Below are 19,347 nucleotides of genomic sequence, written 5' to 3'. Positions count from 1 at the left end.
ACCCAAGACACATTCACCCAAGGTGCTCTCGCTCGACGCGGTATTCAAGATGCGCATAGATCTTGGGACATTCCTGAAGGGGTCATGGTTTATTACGCATTGATACGAAACACATGTTTCGTTCTTTCTTCAATTCGAGTTTACTGGTGACAGTCGGAAACATAATAATCGATATTTTTCATTTAAATATTTAACGTTTTAAGGTAAAGAGCCGAGTCATAAATTTACCTGTACCCCACCGCTTCCAAAGTGGACTCGCCCATGCCAAACATCTTAGAGTTTCCGGGGCCAGGAAGTTAGTGGCGATTGACTTTCTTCTGGCCTTTCTGTTAGAAAAACTAGTAAATACCATGCTTTGCGTGTGAAATGGTTGATGTGTTACACGTGACTGTTCGCCAGGTGTGGCAAATCTCTCAATGAACGACATCCGACACTAGCAAAGGCAGTTCACGTGCGAAATTGTAGAGTTCACGCGCCCAAGGCGATAGTCTGAGCCAATGTCAAGTGGCAGGTAAACAAACTGTTCAGAACAAGTTGTTGTTTTATTCGTCACGCAGAGGTTTTGGGTGCATGACGTTTCAAGACTGATGACATCACACCTGTTGAGTTGATACCGTTGTCGTCGAGTTGAGGTCACGTGATGGCGAGAAGAGCACGCGACAAGAAATGGCGTGTGAAGATTGAGAAGTTGGAATACACCGACAGAGAAGATTCGGTGAGTTCATTACATGATCAACTCTATAAGTTCGTGATACTATGATGTATTTTTTCTATGAAGGTTTTGTTAACATTGTCATTTTCGACATGCGACAGAGATATCTGGCGATCAAAGTACATGTTTTGCACGGGCTACACGTTCCGCGGTCAGCTGGGTCACTCTGACCTGATTGATGGTGGCATTTTTTTACATTATTTCCTCCAACAACTATTTGACAGCTATTGACATATTACACTAAGATATAAATAGGGCATACTATTTATAGGGGTTGGTGGGGTAGCCTAGTGGGTAAAGCGTTTGCTCGTCATGCTGAAGGCTGTGTTCGATTCCCAACATGGGTACTATGTATGAAGCCCATTTCTGTTGTCTTGCTAAAAACGGTGTAAAACCCAACTCACTCACTCACTACCATGCATACATGAATACATTTTTTAATGAAAAATGGTAGAGGGGTCGATGGGAGCACTTTACATACAACTCTAATTAGTAAACAGTTAACCAATTTGAAATTGGTAGTGTGTGACTATTGTTGAAAACATGTGAATATGTTGCACTTGATTCCATGGTATTTGATTGACTAACCATTCAAGTTTTTCACAATTATTCCATAAATACCCCCAAACTTAGGCCATGCTTGCCAAAGTTTCGATAATGGCTGATAATAGAACGAGCAGGGCTTGTGTTCCATCATCAGTGATTATTGCGCTGAACAAAGTCAATGATTTTGTATTGTTGTGTACAGTTATTTTTGTTTTTATCATTGACTAAGCAGTCTGAGAAGTTATTGTTGACCTATTTGTTTATGTGTTTGTGGAGTTTCATTTCTTCCATCACAAACTTTTATTTTCTTATGACTTTCCATATTAGTGTGCTTCCAAAAGGTGCGTGGGAGCCAACTCTACATATAACAAGCCTCCTCAATCTTATGCGTGAGTGAGTGAGTGAGTAAAGTTGATTTAGTGTCCCTTTGAAAAGTATTTCATTTATATCATGGCATGTCACTTGATGTGGGATGAAAGTGATTCAGGTCTTAGATGTTGAACTCTTGGTGAAACCCATGAGCACAGGTATTGTGCTGACAAACCTTGAAGCATAATCATGGTGAACCGGGATTCGAACTAACAATCATACATTCCTGGTGTGTCAAAGGGATGCAACTCTGTACAGTAAATGGCGGTGTCTTAGATGACTGGGGCCCCCTGTGCCTCCTCCTCCATATACATGGATATTATTTCAGATTTGTACCTCCCAATACCGTATTCACCTTATTAAGCACAATCCGTCAGTAATCTTTATTTGGGCCCCCATATAGGACCAAATTTTTTTTTCTTCTGAAAACCCAACAGAAGGGGGTATAATTTGCCCAGTTACTATTTTCGAAAAAGTTTTTAGTTTGTCCACACCTGCTCGACCCTCTGGAAACAAATTCAACTAATGGTTTTAATAATCGCCCACTTAGTTAATTTACGAGTCCCTTGACAATTTTTACAGTGAATACAGTCATTCATTTATTCAGATGATAAAATATAATGCTAACATATAAAAATTCATGTCTTTTTAAAAATGATTTGTTTCTTAAATATTTTTTTTTAATTAACATTACGATAATTGCCAATGAAGGATAAATGACCGGATATGAATAATCTTAACATGTATGGCCCCGCGGGATCTAAATAGAATGGCTCTAAAATATCATACCGGTAGATTGCAGAAAAAACTAGATCTTTCATCTTCCACTTTAAGTGCAGTTATTTGTAGGCAATTATTGCATATCTGAAATTAAGATTGAAATTGTTTTGCAGGATTTAGAACTTAAATCTAGGAATGAGGCCACTTATCAACCATGATAATGAAAGCTACAAAACAGGATTACGTGTACAATTTAGAAAAAATATAATCTGCAAAGATAGGACTACTCTTTAATTATACATCATGCAGGTGTTTCCGATCAACTCATATTTACGTCTGCAAGGTGCTCATGAATTGAGATCATGTACGTCATCGTAACTGTAAATAGAGCCCAGTTACTGGTCATGTCTGTCCTTTTGGCAGCCATCTTGAATTTCTGCCAATTATCCGACTTTTCATTCGCAGTTATTTTGAGACAACTTGTATGTCATTTCTGGCTTCAGTGTAACTTCAGTTTAGGGCCATGACTCATTGTGTGTGAATTTTATTGTTTTAAAATTGAAATTCCAGTGTGGATTGTTTATCTTTGTTTATCTGCGGGAACACCAACAATTCTGAGCATGCTGTGGTTATCTGCTCAAAGTCAAAATGGCTGCTGATTGGGATGTGTAGGATTATTTTGGGACATTTTAACATTAATCTTAATTTTGGGAGCAGCTGTTCCAAATATGTTGCAGGGCGAAGTGGAATGAGATTTTCATTCTTTATATCGGGGTTTTCCAGGGCTTTATTATTCAGAGGAACTTGAACTGGTGATGAATCAAATGGGGATTTATCTAGACCTGTACTGAGCCTGATATTCATCCCCAAGTCTGCAGCAAATGTCCATGAAACTTCCCAAATTGGACTTCCCATGTCATTTTAATATAGTAATAACTAAGGTTTGGCTTTGTAAGGTGACTTGTATTAACAGGACAAATAAGGAGAAATAGGTTTTAATGCTTTGTTTCACATTATTGTATTGAATACGATCTTAGAACATCAAAATTAGATTTTTATTATTTTTTTGAACTGAGACGAAACTAACGTCCCTTGGTATGATGCAGTCGGGTTATTATAAGTTGTAGCGGGATCACGAGGGGTACATGGGGTTTTGTGCAACCCGCGTTAGGTTTTATGGCAACAAGGGATGCATAAAACCCCATGTACCCCTCACAATACTGCTACAATAAATTTATCATACCAACATCTGCCATTGTAAAAGAATTAAGACAAATTGAAAATTGATGGAAAACAGCTGTTCAATTGAGCTGAGGTTAACCTGTAGAGTGTCACGGGACTTTCATTGACATGGAAAATGTGTGCAGATTTCTGCTTTGAAGCAGAGTATAAGGGATTTTCTCCCTCGCAGAAATCAATGTCTTCAGCCTGTCTTCTTCTTGGCGGGGTATAAGGGATTTATACTCCTGCTCAGAAATTTAATTCCGTCCCTGGCAGGATACATAGTATTTGATTAAGATCACGTAAACCAGTCAGATTCATTCTAACATGGAGGCGTGATAATAGTTAATTCACATTCTAGGAAGCTGAAAGCGTAAACAACTTTTACATTATGTTCATAAATCAGTTCCACTGAACATCCTGGAAGCATGTGCTTTACTCAGTAGCTGACCTGTGAAGATCCGGGGTAGAATAGGTCTTCAGCAACCCATGCTTGCTGTAAAAGGCGACTATGCTTGTCGTGAAATGCGACTAACGGGATCGGGTGGTCAGGCTCGCTGACTTGGTTGATGCATGTCATTGATCCCAATTGTGTGTTATTATTGTGGTAGTTTGTGCACACAGACTTGTGATGTTTCATGCAAGGTCAGAGGTCACTGTGTAATACCCAATCTCATTAATATTAATCTTCCTTCTCACTATTGTTACACATAGATCTGAGGACATCCTATTACAGGTCAGGTCAGAACGACCTCTCACCCGACCAATAAGAGTGTTGCTTACATCGGGAATGTGACAGTCGGAATGTGTTTTCTAATCATGCAACCCCGAACAGGTAAACACTGGCCATTCCAAAAAACAGAGGTTTCTGTAGAGATGTTTACAGTGCCAGGAAAAGCATTTGGAGAGAATTTAGGTCAAAGGTCAAAGGTCAAATAAAGGTCACAGTTTAAGATATCGCATGAAACCGAACATGTATGTTTGGCTCCAATTTTGATTCCACACGGACCAAATTTCATTTATAATATAAATGGCTTTGTAGTCATGGTAATAGAGACAACATGATGGACATCAGAAGCTTCAGCTTTAGTTATGGTCGAAGTCATATGGTAAACTCAAGGTCAAATTTGAGTATATACCACACTGAAAGTCAGTACAGACAGGCTCCGTCACTGACCCAAAAAACATGCTCCATCCTTCCAGACAGGGCCGACTAATTACTGAACCCCTAATGGCCGTCGACTGTTCATTATGAACCTGCAGGATATCGGTGATGATTGAAAGTATCGGTGATGGCACTAAGCATCATGGCAAGCCGATACTTCGTCAGCAATTTTCCTGTCCAGAACAATCTGTGACTTCACTCGTGGAACAATTTATGTTAAGTTAACGAGAACAGTCTGGTTACGATGTGCCATAACCTCTATCACCGCACATTTAGTGTAATGTCTGTGTGGCCAATACTGGCCATGGCCATCTCCGTCGTGATGAAGATCCAAGATCGATTCGGGGATGTTCGGCTGTGATGATTAGGTCGTTATGTTCAACATTTTATTACATTACTTTATCACTTTGATATTTTAATGGTGCTTGGATGAAGAAAGAATGAGCAACTTGTCTTTGAGATGTGTTTTGGTGGTTGGTTTAATAACGTGGGTGATTAAATGTGAGAGACAGTTTGGTTTATGTCGAGGTTTTATTTGAAACATTTATGACGTGTCTGTAGTGAAATCATTAAGATGAAGTTAGGTTATGGAAGAAAACTCACGATATTGTCCCGAAGTGGACTTGTTCCATGGGTTTATATTAACACGCTGGCTATGACAAATTGCGGGCAAAATACATGCACTTCCCTGTGCTTGTCGTCAGGGGCAACTAGTGAGGATTGGGTGGTTAAACTCTGTGACCTGGCTGATCGTGGGTCATCACACTCCAACGAGGTGGATTGTTGTTCATGCTATCAACCATTGGTTTGCTGGCCTTATGGGTTATGTTATGGAGAAATCACTAGAATGTCTGGATTTTACTACTAGAATCAACACATTCTCGTGATCTCTGACTTAAACCATGTTATGATCAAAATATCAGAGCTCCAGATAAGCTTTTGGTGTTGTGGGTATTTTACCCATGCATTTTAAAATCATTGGGTATCAGTAATTCTATCTGGGTATTCAAATTTCTGTTACCCACTAGTTTTTACACATGTGGGTATTTAAGTTAAATATTTAAAAACACTATTCATCTAGGCCCTGCAAACTGGTGTCGTGTGGGTTCGAGAGCTTTATAGGACTCAAAAATACCACGATACTTCCACAAGAAAGTGTGATGGCAAATGATCATGATGTAACTGTCATCGTGGAATTTGGCAAGGTTGACGGAATGCCCGTTTATAATTTCAAAATAAGTTGCTGATTTGCTAATCGAATACGCAGGGTTACTTCACAATATTTTGATGATACGCACAAGTTTGATTTTTGTAGCGTATCTGTAATGTTCGTTGCGTATTTGATACGCTCGGATTTTATTTTACTGCGTATTTCTGCATTTCTGATGCGTATTTTACGCAGATACGCAGCTTATCTGGAGCTCTGAAATATAATTTCTTTATTATTTTGCATCATGACCTGTAGTTGCGTCAGTTTTACTTGTTTAAAATGCATGTGCAGAATGGCCAGTGAATAACTGGCTCAGCTTCAAGAACAATATTGTGATGTCATCATGATAGTTTAATCAGAATTATTATAATGCAGCTGAAATATTGCAGATTGAGCATTTTCGTTGTTGCTCTGTTGGTGCAGAATGTGTTCAATGGTTGTTTAGATATGTTGGTGTCAGATTTTGTGCCAATAGTCTGATTATAGTTAGTAGTGGTGTAACTATACGGCAATACTGTATTGTTTAACGATAGGCCCACGTTGTGGCCCATGCTACAATACATCGATCGCGATACATATGATAAATTTTATTACAAGTTATATTGCAGTAAAAATATGTGGATTATAACAGAAACATTTTGCCTTGCTTTGAGGTTAAATATTTATTTTTAGCGACGTCTCGAAATATTAAAAAAAGGAGAAATTTGGGATTGGACTTTTTGTGATTGACGTGTAGATCTAACTAAGTTACTTCAGAGAAAACGTCATTGTATTAAACATGATGTTGAAGGAATTAAAACCAGGTAATTGCCATACGTTTTTATCACCCGTCAAGAAAGTGGAAGGGGGATATAGGAATGGGTGCCGTCCTTACATCCGTTACATTTCGTTTCCGGAGCAGAACTTGAAAACCGTACCATATTTCTTCACCAAACACATAGATACACACGCACATAGATAGGTCTAGTGGTGAACTGGTGCCTTTTGATAGTTTGGGACTTTTAAAAAAATTATTTTTTGAGTTTCCATAGCAATGACTTTGATTTAGACTGAAAATGGCGGTAGTCCTCGTTTCCGGAGCAGATCTTGAAAACCGTAACATATTTTTTCACATAACTTGGCACATTATGTCATGTCACAGTATTGAATACATAGAGAATCTCCCCCGATTGTCTTTTGATATCAAATATATCAACATGAGTTCATAAAAGTGGAAAAATTCCGAGGCTTGTCGAGAATTTTTGCCACTTTTATCAACAACTGTTGATATATTTGATATCAAAAGACACGAGGGTGAGATTTTATTTATCGTTCAACATCATTTTTCCAACTTTTTCAATTTGTAGACATTAATTAGCAGTGTCTTCAGTGTAAAAAGTACTGCTAACAGCTTCAGTAGCAGAGCCATTGGTGATGTCATTTGATTGTGACGTCTGGTCTGCAAAGCATTGTGATGTAATTTCATTGCAGCGATATCTACAGTGTAGATATCGCTTGATCTAATCCAAGCGATATCTCCTGTGGGAGCCAGTTTTGGATCATAAATTTCCTTTCTTGTTGGTAAGTTCTGCATTGCTTGTGTGATGTTCCTCCAAAAGTGTCATGGACACGGTTGTTGCATTCACTGACTAACTTCATGCAGAAACACAACTCATTACAAATACAACAGTGTAACTGATCTTAAACCTACTCAACTGTATAAACACTGCCTCCTATCCTGTATATATTCTTGTCAACCATACTCTGTACTTCACTTGCTTGATAACGGTGTTAGAACCTACATCGAAACCATCGCTCCTAATTGTAATAAAGAAGTTGTTTGTCCATATGTCTCATCCTTACTTATTACAAATACAGTAACATAGTCTATCATAAACCGCAGATGGCAAAACAACACCAGTAATAACTTTTTTTAGTGCTGCAATTAGGCCATTTACGAAAAGGCCCAGTGAACATAGTTCACAGGAGCTAATGCATTGCACATATCAGGACATGTCATATTGGCGGGGGATATGAGCATTTCATGCTTGTTTTATTTATTGAAAGCTGGGACTGACAAAAAAAAGTAGGGACTGGTAATATTTAGAGTTGGCAGTTTCAAAAGCCGACAGGAACACTGATTACTTATAAATTACATGCAGAAAGTATCACGGAGAGCAAACTGTTAATGCATGGTGACATGAAGCATTCTACACTGGAACCATGCTGACCTTTGAGAGCCATGCTTTCAATTCACATGGTATTAACATATCCATTGCTCAGTGATACGAGGTCTCTGATTGGTTGTTACGTTAAAACACACGCAAGTCATTTTATCACTTGATCTTTGCAGGTGCAGACAAGAAGCTAATTGCATGTACACCAATATTACCTCGTAATTGGAAACACCACGTTGTCTTTCTGAAAAACAGTTAATTAGTGTCACTTGATGAATTGTATAAATGTGTGGTGCTGACACAACGTGTTTCACTTACGTCTGGGACTTACGAAAATGTTGATGCGGTAACCTGCATGCGGGGACTGTTAGCATTGTTCCTTTTTTCATGAAATTACGTTTTTTACCCCACTGGTTTCTCCAAAGCTTCAGTTAGGGTTGGCATCCTTGTGTACAGACTGCCAAGCCAACTTGAATGGGTGTTTGCAAGATAGTGACTAGCCAATCAGATAGCGTGTTTCTTTTTCAGTTATAATGATTAAATCACTCCTGCACTGCATTGCGAAGCCCCATTCGTGACCAACTCGTGTTATTCCGGGACAAGCCGAATAGCGACTCGTGCCCCTTTCATGGTGATTTTTGTGACCGGGTTCCATCTTAGCGCAAACGGGCATACTCAAAACAATTGTCAACTCGTTGCGCAATGGTTCACATATATTTCCCCATATATTATATATATTTCAGATGCAATTTAAAGCACATCTGAACATGCGGAATCATACAGTATGAGTGAACACATTTAACTGTGTCTTGGGTATATTTAAACATGCAAGACATATGTTAAATCAAAAATTATTTCTGAGGGATTTTTTTATGAGGAAGTTGAAATTATATGCGCATTCTGATTGGATTGTCATATTTTCGCAAATAACATTCATCATTAGGCGGACGAGTCTTCCTGCAGGTTATGGAAAGATTATGGCCAATGGTTGAATGAGTGAGCTCTTGTGGTCTGGAAAAGTGGTCCGCCTTCGTTGCCTTTTGGATAAAGCGTATGCCTGGAGAGATGAAGTTTGTTGGTTCAATCCCCTGGCCGCATCACATAAAAAGACGTTAAAGATGCTACGTTTTGTTTCCCTGTCTGGCGCATGACTTTCAGGGGCTAACACAAGGACTGGTCGGCTTGGAATCAGTATACTGTGTCTGAGTGGGGTTTAATGTTAAACTGTGACATGGTATATCAGTGGGAAAGCACTATAAATCGGGCATAAATCAGAACTAGTACAAGCAGCCACACACACATATAAATGCAATAAACTTCAATGGGACATTAAACACCACCTCACCTCACCTCACCTCACCTCACCTCACCTCACCTCACCTCACCTGTGAAAGTGACAACAGCTCACCTTGTCCTGCTCATTATCAACCAGTGGTCTCAAGTGCAGCAGTTCAATTTGCAGAGTTACCTACCTTAGTTCTACTAGTATCCGGTGATCACTGGTTATAATCTCAGATTCATCCTATCATTATTCTTGTTTTGTCTCTCCACATCTGTTAAAATAAAACTTTTTCAATCTTGAAGAATAATGCTATTGAAAGTGAGTGAGTCAAAAGACTTGAGTTATTTCACCCACCGCACTCGGGGAAAATAAACTAACATCGTGGGTACATCCACCCATGTCTTCGAGAGGCTGGTAGACAACAGATTTATCTTGAATACCCCACACCTAATTATATTGCAGGTATGTCTTCCGCCTGCATGCTTTGGTCTGATTCCGTGAGAATACCACAGTTAGGCAAAACAGCAGATGACAGAAAACATACTTGGATTTATTCATCCTGGATCTTTTCATTCGGAAAATAGCGTAAATATGCAGAGAGTGCAATCTTACATCATAGAAGAATACCACAGTTAGGCAAAACAGCAGATGACAGAAAACATACTTGGAGTTATTCATCTTGGATCTCTTCATTCAGAAAATAGCGTAAATATCCAGAGAACGGCATCTTACATCATTTATTTGAGATACAGAATTACGGTTGGTATGTTGCAAATGTAATGCCAACAGTTAGGCAATTCGAGTAGTGAAAATGAGAAATGTACTTTAGATGTTCGTGGGATAAATTGAAAATAACAGAATGGGTCTCAGCCAGTTGGAATCTGACATTCATGTGTAAGTTAAGATAATATCTGTAAACTAACTTCACAGTTCTGGTGTAATGCTAGTCCTGTGAGCAAGGGATGTGGTACCTGTCTTTTAAAGGGAACTAACTCTTGGAGGATTGTTGGTATACAGTGCAGGGCAGGTGTTTGTGGTGTTTTACATCAATTTGATTTTTTCATGCTGCACACAATGTTTCCCAACAACAATATTTACCATGTGAAGCAAGTCGAGAAACAATCTGTATTAATTCCTTTTCATTAAAAGCATACCTGTCAACTCTCACGCATCTTGTGTGAGTCTCACGCATTTATCACCTATGTCACGCTCACATGCAAGGTTGGAAAATTCTCACGCATTCATATAAAATTTAGATAAAAAGATAATTTTTCAGAATACATGCTCTCTAAGGCCATTAAAATGGTCTTAAAATCATTCAAAACCAGTTTTCGCCCACTCACTCACTTAACTTAAATAACTAAAACAGGCCATTTTTAATTGTTCATGATATATCTGTATTTGTGTATCTGTATCATTTGACTGGAGAAATTATGAAGGAAATTTGATGTAATATATAGGGGAGTGAACACAGGATGTGATAGGGGGAACCCTACAGTGAATGGGTACCCGGTAGGATGAGATGTGGCTATTAACCTTCTACTGCCTCAGAGGCAGCGTTGGTTGTATACTCCCCAGGGAGCTGAGAATGAAAATCGAGTGCACACTGATCCATTGGCCAGGGTAATAATGTAGCGCTTTGAGCACACTGTAGGGCATGGATTTGGTGCATCATGTGTATGCACATTATTAATACTGTGATAACTGGGGGAAAAGTTCAAATATTGCTAGAATAGGGTAATAATAATGTTCACCGTATTCCCCACATTAAATGCTCTGGATGCTTAGAAAATTGACAGGGGGAACCTATTAACACCATCTATGACAAGATCAAGTGGTAGTGAACAAAAAACTTTAATATGCACAAAATATGTAAATTTATGTAAATTTTCAGTTTTAGTAAGAGGTGCTTATAAAGATGACTTACAAATTGGTGTGGAGGTTGGTCAGGGGTCGCTTATTGAAACATGGTGCTTAATATGTTCTTCATATGACGCAGGAAATTTGAATTGTTTATTTTTATTGACAATAAAAGTGACAGACATGCAGGATTAAAAGTGAAATGCTGATGCCCGATGTTTTGTTGTAGCTTGTCCTTTGTCCTGTAATGTCAGACTGGAAGTCTCAGAGAAGGTAGTATCTGAGTGGGGCGTCTATGTTGAGCTTTAGCATGGTATTTCAGTGGGCTAGCACTATAACACTGGCATAAGGCTTAGATAAGTACAAGTACGTCGCTGTATACGTGAAATAATCTTGAACACAACATTAAACCCCATCTCACCTCACTGCACCTCACCTCACCTCACCACACCTTGACTCACCTCACCTTACTGCACCACACCTCACCTCACCTTACTGCACCACACCTTCTCACTGCACCATACCTCACTTCACCTTACTGCACCTCACCTCACCTTACTACACCTCACCTCACTGCACCACACCTCACCTCACTGCACCACACCTCACCTTACTGCACCTCACCTCACCTTACTGCACCTCACCTCACCTCACCTTGCTGCAGCGCACCACACCTCATCTCACTACACTGCACCTCACCTGATTTCACCTCACCTCACTGCACCTCACCTCACCTCACCTCACCTCACTGCTAGCGTAACCGTGTGTCCAGCAAAGGTAGGGGCGGTCGGGTAGCCTGGTGGTTAAAGCCTTCGCTCATCACGCTGAAGGCCCGGGTTCGATTATCGACATAGGTATAATGTGTGAAGCCCATTTCTGATGTCCCCCGCCGTGATATTGCTGGAATATTGCTAAAAGTGGCGTAAAACCATACTCACTCACTCACTCACTCATTCCAGCAAGGGTTAAGAGAGGACGAGTTGCTCCATTGTGTATCTGTGTGTCCAGCAAGGGTTAAAAGAGGACGAGTTCCTCCACTGTGTAACTGTGTGTCCAGCAAGGGTTAAGAGAGGACGAGTTCCTCCACTGTGTAACTGTGTGTCCAGCAAGGGTTAAGAGGGGACGAGTTCCTCCACTGTGTAACTGTGTGTCCAGCAAGGGTTAAGAGAGGATGAGTTCCTCCACTGTGTAACTGTGTGTCCAGCAAGGGTTTAGAGAGGATGAATTCCTCCACTGTGTGATTTTGTGGCTAGCAAGGGTTTAGAGGGGATGAGTTCCTCCACTATGTAACTGTGTGTCCAGCAAGGGTTAAGAGAGGATGAGTTCCTCCACTGTATAACTGTGTGTCCTGCAAGGGTTAAGAGAGGATGAGATCCTCCACTGTGTGACTGTGTGTCAAGCAAGGGTTAAGAGGGGATGAGATCCTCCACTGTGTAACTGTGTGTCCAGCAAGGGTTAAGAGAGGATGAGTTCCTCCACTGTGTAACTGTGTGTCCAGCAAGGGTTAAGAGAGGACGAGTTCTTCCACTGTGTCACTGTGTTTCCAGCAAGGGTTAAGAGAGGATGAGTTCCTCCACTGTATAACTGTGTGTCCAGCAAGGGTTAAGAGAGGATGAGATCCTCCACTGTGTGACTGTGTGTCCAGCAAGGGTTAAGAGGGGATGAGATCCTCCACTGTGTAACTGTGTGTCCAGCAAGGGTAAAGAGAGGATGAGTTCCTCCACTGTGTAACTGTGTGTCCATCAAGGGTTAAGAGAGGACGAGTTCCTCCACTGTATAACTGTGTGTCCAGCAAGGGTTAAGAGAGGATGAGATCCTCCACTGTGTGATTGTGTGTCCAGCAAGGGTTAAGAGAGGATGAGTTCCTCCACTATGTAACTGTGTGTCCAGCAAGGGTTAAGAGGGGATGTGTTCCTCCACTGTGTAACTGTGTGTCCAGCAAGGGTTAAGAGAGGATGAGTTCCTCCACTGTGTAACTATGTGTCCAGCAAGGGTTAAGAGAGGATGAGTTCCTCCACTGTGTAACTGTGTGTCCAGCAAGGGTTAAGAGAGGATGAGTTCCTCCACTGTGTAACTGTGTGTCCAGCAAGGGTTAAGAGAGGATGAGTTCCTCCACTGTGTAACTGTGTGTCCAGCAAGGGTTAAGAGGGGATGAGTTCCTCCACTGTGTAACTGTGTGTCCAGCAAGGGTTAAGAGAGGATGAGTTCCTCCACTGTATAACTATGTGTCCAGCAAGGGTTAAGAGAGGATGAGATCCTCCACTGTGTAACTGTGTGTCCAGCAAGGGTTAAGAGAGGATGAGTTCCTCCACTGTATAACTGTGTGTCCAGCAAGGGTTAAGAGAGGACGAGCTCCTCCACTGTGTAACTGTGTGTCCAGCAAGGGTTAAGAGAGGATGAGTTCCTCCACTGTATAACTGTGTGTCCAGCAAGGGTTAAGAGAGGATGAGATCCTCCACTGTGTGATTGTCTGTCCAGCAAGGGTTAAGAGGGGATGAGTTCCTCCACTGTGTAACTGTGTGTCCAGCAAGGGTTAAGAGAGGATGAGTTCCTCCACTATGTAACTGTGTGTCCAGCAAGGGTTAAGAAAGGATGAGTTCCTCCACTGTGTAACTGTGTGTCCAGCAAGGGTTAAGAGAGGATGAGTTCCTCCACTGTATAACTGTGTGTCCAGCAAGGGTTAAGAGAGGATGAGATCCTCCACTGTGTGACTGTGTGTCCAGCAAGGGTTAAGAGGGGATGAGATCCTCCACTGTGTAACTGTGTGTCCAGCAAGGGTTAAGAGAGGATGAGTTCCTCCACTGTGTAACTGTGTGTCCAGCAAGGGTTAAGAGAGGATGAGTTCCTCCACTGTGTAACTGTGTGTCCAGCAAGGGTTAAGAGAGGATGAGATCCTCCACTGTGTGATTGTGTGTCCAGCAAGGGTTAAGAGGGGATGAGTTCCTCCACTATGTAACTGTGTGTCCAGCAAGGGTTAAGAAAGGATGAGTTCCTCCACTGTGTAACTATGTGTCCAGCAAGGGTTAAGGGAGGATGAGTTCCTCCACTGTGTAACTGTTTGTCCAACAAGGGTTAAGAGAGGATGAGTTCCTACACTGTGTAACTGTGTGGCTAGCAAGGGTTAAGAGAGGATGAGTTCCTCCACTGTATAACTGTGTGTCCAGCAAGGGTTAAGAGAGGATGAGTTCCTCCACTGTGTAACTGTGTGTCCAGCAAGGGTTAAGAGAGGATGAGTTCCTCCACTGTGTAACTGTGTGTCCAGCAAGGGTTAAGAGTGGATGATTTCCTCGACTGTGTGATTGTGTGGCTAGCAAGGGTTAAGAGACGATGAGTTCCTCCACTGTGTAACTGTGTGTCCAGCAAGGGTTAAGAGAGGATGAGTTCCTCCACTGTGTAACTGTGTGTCCAGCAAGGGTTAAGAGAGGATGAGTTCCTCCACTGTGTAACTGTGTGTCCAGCAAGGGTTAAGAGAGGACAAGTTCCTACACTGTGTAACTGTGTGTCCAGCAAGGGTTAAGAGTGGATGAGTTCCTCCACTGTGTAACTGTGTGTCCAGCAAGGGTTTAGAGAGGATGAGTTCCTCCACTGTGTGATTGTGTGGCTAGCAAGGGTTTAGAGAGGATGAGTTCCTCCACTGTGTGATTGTGTGGCTAGCAAGGGTTAAGAGAGGATGAGTCATTCACCAGTTGAATGCAGCAGTGATAAGAGGGCATGAACTCTCTACCGTACCGAGAAATACACGCAACTTACAACTGATGATTGCAAAGAAAAACATACTCTTTATTTGTTTGAAGAGCAGAAGCTAAGTGAAGATTTGGCAGGGATTGGAGGATTATGAACGCTGTGCACTAAATAACGGCACATGATTGCCGAAGTTATTTTCTTTGATTTATGACTTTAAAGGAACAACTAATTATTCAATCTTTGAAAATTATTTTCTTTTGAAGTTATAAGTGTAGGTTTTTAACATCAGTGGATCATAATTGGGCCTTAAGAGCCTGCTTGCACAAACTGAGGTTAGTGTCACAGCGTTGTTGTCTGTATGCATTGGTGCCTAGGTCGATGACCTATGCTGGTCATAGTATATGATTTAATGAATCAGGTGATTGGGCTCAGTGACTGGGGTGAGAGCGCGTCATCATACCCCGATGGACAAGAATGCAGTATACTGCACACCTTCTGCCATTTTGGTAAGGGATGTGCACGAGCTCATTCCTTAGTAACGGTTTCTTAGTTTTTCAGACGCCATTTTTGTCGCCTAAAATAATAGGGGGCTTGAATTAAATGCTTTCATGAGTTAATGTAATGTTTAATTAATAATTAACAAAGAAGATACTAAGTACAGCGTGTTCGCTGAAATGTGGCTCCAACGGATGTCACTGGTGAGCTTGTCATCTCCATAATGGAACTTCTATTTTTAAACTTTTTCGATGTTGGTGTCCAATTTGCGACATTTATGCATCGCTTTGATGTTCAGAGTCAAGGTTTAATCTGATTAAACCATACAAATGCAAGCAGCTAATTTTATCTGCTTATTTTGAGCTTCATCGCCCTATTTTTTAAATAGTGATGGTATCGTGTGGAGCTTTAATAGTAGCATCAAACAAACATGGCAGATGTGTCCGGTATTATGCATGTGTACCCCTAGTGTGGTGGATTGTTGCTTGTAATATCAATCATTGGATTGTTGGGTCTAGACTTGATTATTAGTTAAGGATCGCTGTCATTTTGTGGGATTGATGTTGTGTGCAGAGTTAAGCAATAAACTAACAACTTACTTGAAGGTGCCACAATATCCTGCACAGAGTTGTGCCCCTTAGGTGTGTCAGGAATCTGTTTGATTTCCAGATTAGGCCCAATAATGAGTTGTCAGCTTCATACCTGTGCTCATTGGTTTCACAGAGGTTGTTGATCCACTTCTAAGACATGCTACCCGTGAAGATCCAGGTTAGAATAGATTATAAGAGGCCAATGACGTGATCGGGTGGTCATTCTCGATAATCTCATTGATGCATGTATTTGTATCCCAATTGTGTGGATCGATGCTCATGATGTCAATCACTGGATAGTCTGGACAGGATTTATCACTGGAGATATTTTTGCGCTTTCATCCACATAGACTGAAGTACTCACTCACTCGCTCACCCATTCGCTCACCCATTCGCTCACCCATTCGCTCGCTCACTCACTCACTCACTCACTCACTCGCTCACCCATTCACTCACCCATTCGCTCGCTCACTCACTCACTCACTCACTAACTCGCTCACCCATTCACTCACCCATTCTCTCACTCAGTACTCAGAATGAATTGTTTTGCAATAAAAATATCATGATTTATAATTGGGAATATTTTTGCAGCAAGCAAAATGTCAGGCTACGATGTAGGTCTTTATGTCTGACAGACACAAAGGCCATTCTGAAGCACCTGCAAATGTTAATTAGCCAAAGTCCTACAGTTCTAGTCATGTTTAGTCTCATGGTGGTATTGTTAGTTCTCAGTGGTATTATTAGCTCCCAGTTGTATTATTAGTTCACCAGAGATACAAGACTGAAAGTAGTGCCACCACCCAGACCGCTATCAGGGCTGTGAGAAATGGGAACTACTTGATGTGGGGTTGTGTGTCTGTTTGATTGTAGGCTTGTTTTAGTAGGTCTAAATGTGTCTATATTTAGATGTGTGGAGCTATAAATAGCCATTTCAGCGTTTGCAGCTTGAAATTCTAGCACATGTTCCGGGGTTCTGATTAACTGAAGTCATGCAGTTTCATGTTGTACAAACATTTCCAACAGTCATTACTCCCAAGATGCCATGTCTTTTTTCCATCTTTGGTCTTTTTGTGTATCTTTGGTGCAGTTCAATAACACAGGACCATGAACGATAAGAGAAGCACTTTTTTCTCTCACAAGATCTGCATGTTTCAGGAAAGGAGCAATACTTCCAGAAATTGTCATGAAGGTTTTTGTCTCTGTTCATTTGAATGAGAAATTGTTCATATTAACTCATGCATGGTTTGGATGTGTAACGTTTGTTTGTGTTTGTTGTTTAATGCCGCACTCAGCAATATTCCAGCTACATGATGGCAGTCTTTAAAAATTCAAGTCTGGATAAGTCAGTCCAGTGATTGACATCATGAGCATCGATCTATGCAAGTTGGATACAATGGCATGCATCAACCAAGTCAGCGAGTCTGACCAACCGATCCCATTAGTCGCCTTTGACAAGAAGCATAGTCGCCTTTTACGGCAAGCATGGGTTGCTGAAAACCTATTCTTACTCACACCTTCATTGGGTTTGGATTTATAACAACACTTAATGTATAGGTGAAGGTAAAATATATATAACAAGGTTGATTTTAGAGGTTTTCAGTCATTTTTCTAATATTTGTAACATCAGCATGTCTTCGACCCAAGCTTCTTATTTCTCATGATGAACGATGTACTTCCCTATTCTGGGAAGGACCAAATGTTTCCTGTGGTTTTTTTTTCAGGTGAACAATTGACTTGCCTTTGCATGTGTTTGTGACAGGTGTCACCATTGGGGCAAGATATGCTTACCTTTTTGTGGACATCTCACTATTTGATAGTGATTATTGAACGTGTGCTTATGGTATAGTCGGAATCATACAATGGATTCTGAGAAAAAGCGAGATTTATAATTATCATGATTATGGAATTGTTTTTTTGTTGCTTACACTTAGAAGATGTAAGGACAATACAAACAAATGGTAAAAATATCAGCATGGGTGACGGAATGCTCGTAGTTATGTTATCTTTTAAAAGAAATATTTGTCTTTTTAGCTCATTTTTGCCAATTTTGCTTTTTTTGATTGGTACAGTGGTCACAGATGTGCAAAAAATGATGTAAAAAGGGTAATTGCTATTTGAAGAATTGTGACACTGTGCTGTCTTGATGGGATAACCTCACTGTTCCAGAACATTTAGTACACTACATATGAATAATTAAACAAGAAATACATGTGAACTGAGTTTCCAGCTCAGACATACATGAGGTGTGGGGAGTTTCCAGCTCAGACATACATGAGGTGAGCGGAGTTTCCAGCTCAGACATACAGGAGGTGAGCGGAGTTTTCAGCTCAGACGTACAGGAGTTGAGCGGAGTATTCAGCTCAGACATACAGGAGTTGAGCGGAGTATTCAGCTCAGACATACAGGAGGTGAGCGGAGTTTCCAGCTCAGACATACAGGAGTTGAGCGGAGTATTCAGCTCAGACATACAGGAGGTGTGGGGAGTTTCCAGCTCAGACATACAGGAGTTGAGCGGAGTTTTCAGCTCAGACATACAGGAGGTGAGCAGAGTTTCCAGGCATACATGAAGTGTGGGGAGTTTCCAGCTCAGACATACAGGAGGTGAGCGGAGTTTCCAGCTCAGACATACAGGAGGTGTTGGGAGTTTCCAGCTCAGACATACAGGAGTTGAGCGGAGTTTTCAGCTCAGACATACAGGAGGTGAGCAGAGTTTCCAGACATACATGAAGTGTGGGGAGTTTCCAGCTCAGACATACATGAGGTGTCGGGAGTTTCCAGCTCAGACATACAGGAGGTTAGCAGAGTTTTCAGCTCAGACATACAGGAGGTGAGGGGAGTTTCCAGCTCAGACATACAGGAGGTGAGGGGAGTTTTCAGCTCAGACATACAGGAGGTGAGCAGAGTTTCCAGCTCAGACATACAGGAGGTACGCGGAGTCCCAGTTCACTCTCCGGGAGTTGCCTCCCAATTCAAGTTTGCTAGGAATGTCAATTACGTCAAGTCTAGTCCCTTCTGAGTTCAATATGAATCTAAATATTGTGTAACAGTTTTATTTCAGGTTACACAGGCAGAACATAGACACGGAAATACATCCTTTTTGAAAGAAAAAAGCCAAGCCAAGCCAAGTTATGTAGTGTTGTAGCAGAAATAGCTTAAGGGTATCTATTTAAAGGTAATGATTACCAGGAAGACTGAATGACATTTCAAGATATGTTTGGGAAATATTATCACGATTATGTCACTATATTGATATACAATGACAACATATCAAAACCTATCCAATAGATTTCAATTGCCCATGCAGAGATACACTAAAATTAGACAGGTTAATTTGAGG

At 41.0% G+C, this 19,347-nt stretch overlaps 1 protein-coding gene across 1 annotated transcript in view; it reads left to right on the top strand.

Annotated features, from left to right (window-relative positions):
* Positions 1–280: 280 nt before the first annotated feature.
* Positions 281–19,347, top strand: part of LOC124151086 — a 195,365-nt gene continuing 176,298 nt past the window's right edge. Inside the window, exon 1 of the mRNA XM_046523387.2 lies at positions 281–715. Within this exon, the coding sequence (XP_046379343.2) occupies positions 641–715 (75 nt within the window). The 5' untranslated portion in view covers positions 281–640. The remainder of the gene's footprint in view (positions 716–19,347) is intronic.

The sequence above is a fragment of the Haliotis rufescens genome, unplaced genomic scaffold, assembly GCF_023055435.1.
Source record: "Haliotis rufescens isolate VD_foot unplaced genomic scaffold, xgHalRufe1.0.p SCAF_8, whole genome shotgun sequence".
Classification (NCBI taxonomy): Eukaryota; Metazoa; Mollusca; class Gastropoda; order Lepetellida; family Haliotidae; genus Haliotis; species Haliotis rufescens.
This window is presented reverse-complemented; position numbering and strand designations above follow the sequence as displayed.